Source organism: Entamoeba invadens (assembly GCF_000330505.1).
Source record: "Entamoeba invadens IP1 unplaced genomic scaffold scaff_1105074725849, whole genome shotgun sequence".
Taxonomy (NCBI): domain Eukaryota; phylum Evosea; order Mastigamoebida; family Endamoebidae; genus Entamoeba; species Entamoeba invadens.
In genome coordinates, this window is record NW_004440189.1 from 726,451 (window position 1) to 730,793 (window position 4,343).

The 4,343-nt window shown below is 35.4% G+C and overlaps 1 protein-coding gene across 1 annotated transcript; it reads left to right on the forward strand.

Annotated features, from left to right (window-relative positions):
• Window positions 1–466: 466 nt before the first annotated feature.
• On the forward strand, window positions 467–4,341 carry EIN_228030 (hypothetical protein; the record flags this gene model as incomplete). Its single annotated transcript, XM_004255083.1, has 2 exons — window positions 467–4,194; window positions 4,335–4,341. Coding segments are annotated over 2 exons (3,735 nt in total), but the record flags the coding sequence as incomplete, so codon positions are not given.
• Window positions 4,342–4,343: the final 2 nt, after the last annotated feature.

Consider the following 4,343-nt stretch of genomic DNA (forward strand, 5'->3'; position numbering starts at 1 on the left):
TGTCCCTTTAACTCATGGAAGAGTTTCAATGGTGCTCCAATGTTCATTGTATTTAATAGTTCTTTTTATTAAAAAAGTGAAATTTTTCTTTTGATAATTTTTATTATATTTTTATTATTAAAATAAACCATATAAAAATACATATTGTTGTGTCGAGATTTACCAAAACCAGAGTCTAATCACACGTCGCAAAATGTTAACCAAACAATTAAAAAATCAAATTAAATTGATTTATTTTATTACCACTTTTTTCTTTAAACAACACTGTAATACATTTGGAAACATCTAGTTTTATTTTTATAAAGATATGGTTAAGTAAATATCTAAATTCGATACTATAAATTACTTATAGCGGTTGGAGTGTTTCAAATCCTCAAAAGACTTTTTTGATATTGTCGAATACTTTTCGACCAATTTTTAGTAAAAACATCACATAATGAACGAACTGAAAAAGATTAGACAATAAATGGGGTTTGCATCATTCGTCCAAACACCAGTAAATTGGTGGAACAAGATTCCGTTTATTAGAAACATTTCAGTGACCCTTTTCATGATAATTTTGCCAACACCATTTGTCGCGATACCAGGCATTATTTCGGCAATTTACGTCTTTTTAAGCGTGTTACTCTCAGTCTCTTATTTCATATCAAAAACACCTTTGACTCGAATGTTCTCTTTTCTGATGTTCCCATTCACAATGGCCCATTTAATAACTGTTATAACATGTTACTATTTGAATCTTAACTCACACTGGGCTTTAGCGCTTTGTGGTCTCGACTTCAATAAAATGGGAGACTTGGGATACACTCGGTTTGTGATGTCCACATGCACTATTTCTGCTGTTTTTATCATATCAATACCAGTGGCTTTGTCACGATACTATCCGTCCAATAATAAATCAAAGAAAGCGATGAAGTATCTCACGTCATTTCTCTTCTTTGTATTGTCATTTTTGCTGAACGCATCACATACCGGCGCTGCTCCAATATTGTTCTTACTCTGCTCTGTCGCTATGTTCTGCATTCCACAGAGATATTTTACGTACTTTTCTATACCCATCGCGTTCACTACTTTTCTCTACATAATACTGTGGACTTTCTATTCATTATACGCGTGGGTTGCATACAAATTTGATCTCTTTGGTGTTAAGGACTTGTCGTTGGTCGATGAAATCATGTCGACTTTGGGCTTCACCAAAACACCATTAAACAGTCGTGTCTACACAACAATGACATATTTGTCGCAATTGTTCTTTGCATTTGCGTGTTGGGGAATCAGTCAAGTGCAAGTGTTCAATGCTCAAGATGACGTGCCAGAAGGGTATCAAATAGTGGATGATGTGCTTCCCAGTACTCAAAAAGAGTCCACTTTCACTTCAATTTACATTGTCGCCATATGCTTAAAGTTCTTAACTAAAGTGCTTTATTGGACTAAAGTGACACTCAAAACACTTTTAGAAGTTGTGATCAACTGTGCACTTTATATCACTTTAGCTATCATGTTTTGTGTTGGGTTGATCGACATTTCAGTGCTTGGGTTCTCTTTCATGGTATTATCTGTTATCTACTTATTCTTACCATCTCGATGGGTCATGAAATTATGGCCAGTTCTGATTGTATTCACATTAGCAGAGATCGTGACATTACTCATTGTCCAATTGGATTTGATTGATATCTCAAACGTCCCAGACTTTATTGGGTTAGTTAAGTACAATATAGAAACAAATAGTGATGTCTACAAATTTGAAGACACTGTTATCGTTGGGTTGTTCTCTCGGATATTCTTACTTGGTGTTTCAGTGGTGCAATTACTTGCAAATGGATTTGAGTCGCGGATCGAGCATAATGAAACAGTGGTTGATATAGTGAAATACTGTTGTGCTAAAATTGTCGACTTCTGGGGCATCTTCTTCTGTTGTGTGTTCATAGCAATGGCTGCTTTTCTTGAGAACATCAATATTGAGTTATTGTTATACATCTTAGCTCTCTTCATATTAGTAGTGATTCAAACCCATTTCAAAAAGTATAAAAAGATCATCCGATTTGTCCTTCCTGTTTTTGCAGTGATTTTCTTTGTAGTTCTTGTAGTTCGGTATTTGGCTCAACTTGCAGATTACGAAGATACATCTTCCGAAGACTCTCAAGAAAATACTGTTAATGACTTCTGGGACATTTTTACAAAGATGAATAGAAGTGAACTTGGGTTTATTAAGTACACAACAATTGGGGAAAGAATATTAGGGTTCCTTCCTAATATCATTGTTATTACAATTTGTGCGATTGAGAGTCAATTGTTAATCACTGTGCCACAATATTTACAAGAAAAGAGAATTGAAAGAAGACGTATTCGACTGGACCGATCGATGGCAGAAGGTGAGCAACTTGACGCAAAACATGAAGAGAAAAAAGTTGAAATAAATGTCCAAGTTGTAACACCAAAAGCAGATGATGTTGATTACCACATCATCGAAGTGAAAGTTCCTGGAAAGCTTCGAAGGTTGTCAAATTTGTTTATGAGGTTCTTGGCTATATACCTTCCACATATTGCGATTATATGTTCAATTGTTATTGCTGCATATCCAGCTGTATATTCAAGTGAGACGGAACAGACATGGGATATCTTGCATTTGCTCTTGTTCATAACAACATTAGTTTCTTTGTTATCCAAAAAAGGATTTAACACGGCAACAATTCCACTCATTTGGGTTTGTATAGTCGCACTTCTATTCTTGGTCATCCCCAATTTCCATACAGTCAATGACTTCATTGATCAATCTGGAATATTCAGTGAGGGATATAAAGAATGGTTCTACAAAATGATTGGCTTGAAAACATGTTACATAACATCGACACATGTCGACATTCAATGTTCTATGATAGATGATAATGCGTATCCCAATAGTTGGGCTATTACAAAGGACTTTGTGATCATTCTATTTTTAGTCATATTATCAAGTACATCATACTTCTGGGGTGTTCACTACGAAAAAACAGCACCACTTGTGCTATTTAATTACACGGAGATATCAAAGGACACAGCACAAATTTCTTTAAACAAGGTTAAGTACTACATCTCCAATTTCTTCACTGTCTTTGGACCATTGTGCACATTTATATTCATTTGTATATGCTGTGGATATCACGGAAGTGACTTCCTTGGACTTGTTTACTTAACAATAGCTTTAACTGGCGTAGTAGCAAATCAGACTGTCTTAGCAACATTAATACCAATCTCTGAAATTGTTTTGGTATCGCTTTTAATATTCAATTCAATATGGACAATTCCACTCTCTGGTGGACCTTTTGAGGGAATCACTGGATGGAGAAATTGGGACTGGGATACCGACTTTACTATTAGAAAGTACTTATTGTTAACGCCATCCGGGTATGGAGAGATGTTGTTGGTTTCCCGTGTTTTGGACTCGGTATGTATCTTCCTCATATATCGTATTTCGTATATATATAGTGACGGACATGCAAATGATATTTACGACTTCTTATGTCCTTATTACTTCCCAGAAAGAGTGCAGACATTCTTTGATGTTATAGTAAAGTTTGTGTTAAAGTATATAGGGCTATTATGTGGTATAATTGTTGTCTTTCTTTCAATTACCAGAAAGGATATATTCTCATACATCTACCTTGGATTCACAATATACCTAATCTTCAAAGGTGGATACACAAAACAGTGGAGAGCGTGGAGAATTCTTCAAGGAATTAATATACTCGTGTTAGTCTTACAAAATTTAGTAGTTACATCAGCCCTGTTACAAGGAGTTAGAGATTCTTCTACTAACGAACATATTAAAAAGCTGATTAACTTTTCTCTCCAAGTTCTCCGAACGTTTGGGTTAAACTTGACAACGGGAAAAGAGTTTTATATTAATGTAACAATTTATTTTATCTTATTAGCCCGAACGTGTCTTATTAAACACCTCAGTCGAGCGTTAATCAAAATTGACGAAACGGAAGAGATCGAAAAGGAAAAAGTCTTTGCTAAAACAAAAGAGTTGATTGACTTAGACAGAGATAAGATTTTGCTTGAGCTCGATATTGAGTATAATAACAAAGTGATGCGAATGAGAAGACTCGAAGAGTTGCGTGTGTTGAGAAAGAAAGATCGATTGAGCGATTACAACGACGCTGAAATTGCTGAAGAAGCACAGTCGTTACCTTTAAAAACAGACACCAGAGGGTTTGTCGAGAAGGCGTGGTCTTGGATGAAAAAGACGTGGTACACTATTATTGATTCGTTGATCCACTTCTTGCACAATAGGAACATTGTTGTTCGACTGAATCTACCAAAAGAAGCGACGGAAGAACAAATTGAGAAAGAAATGATCG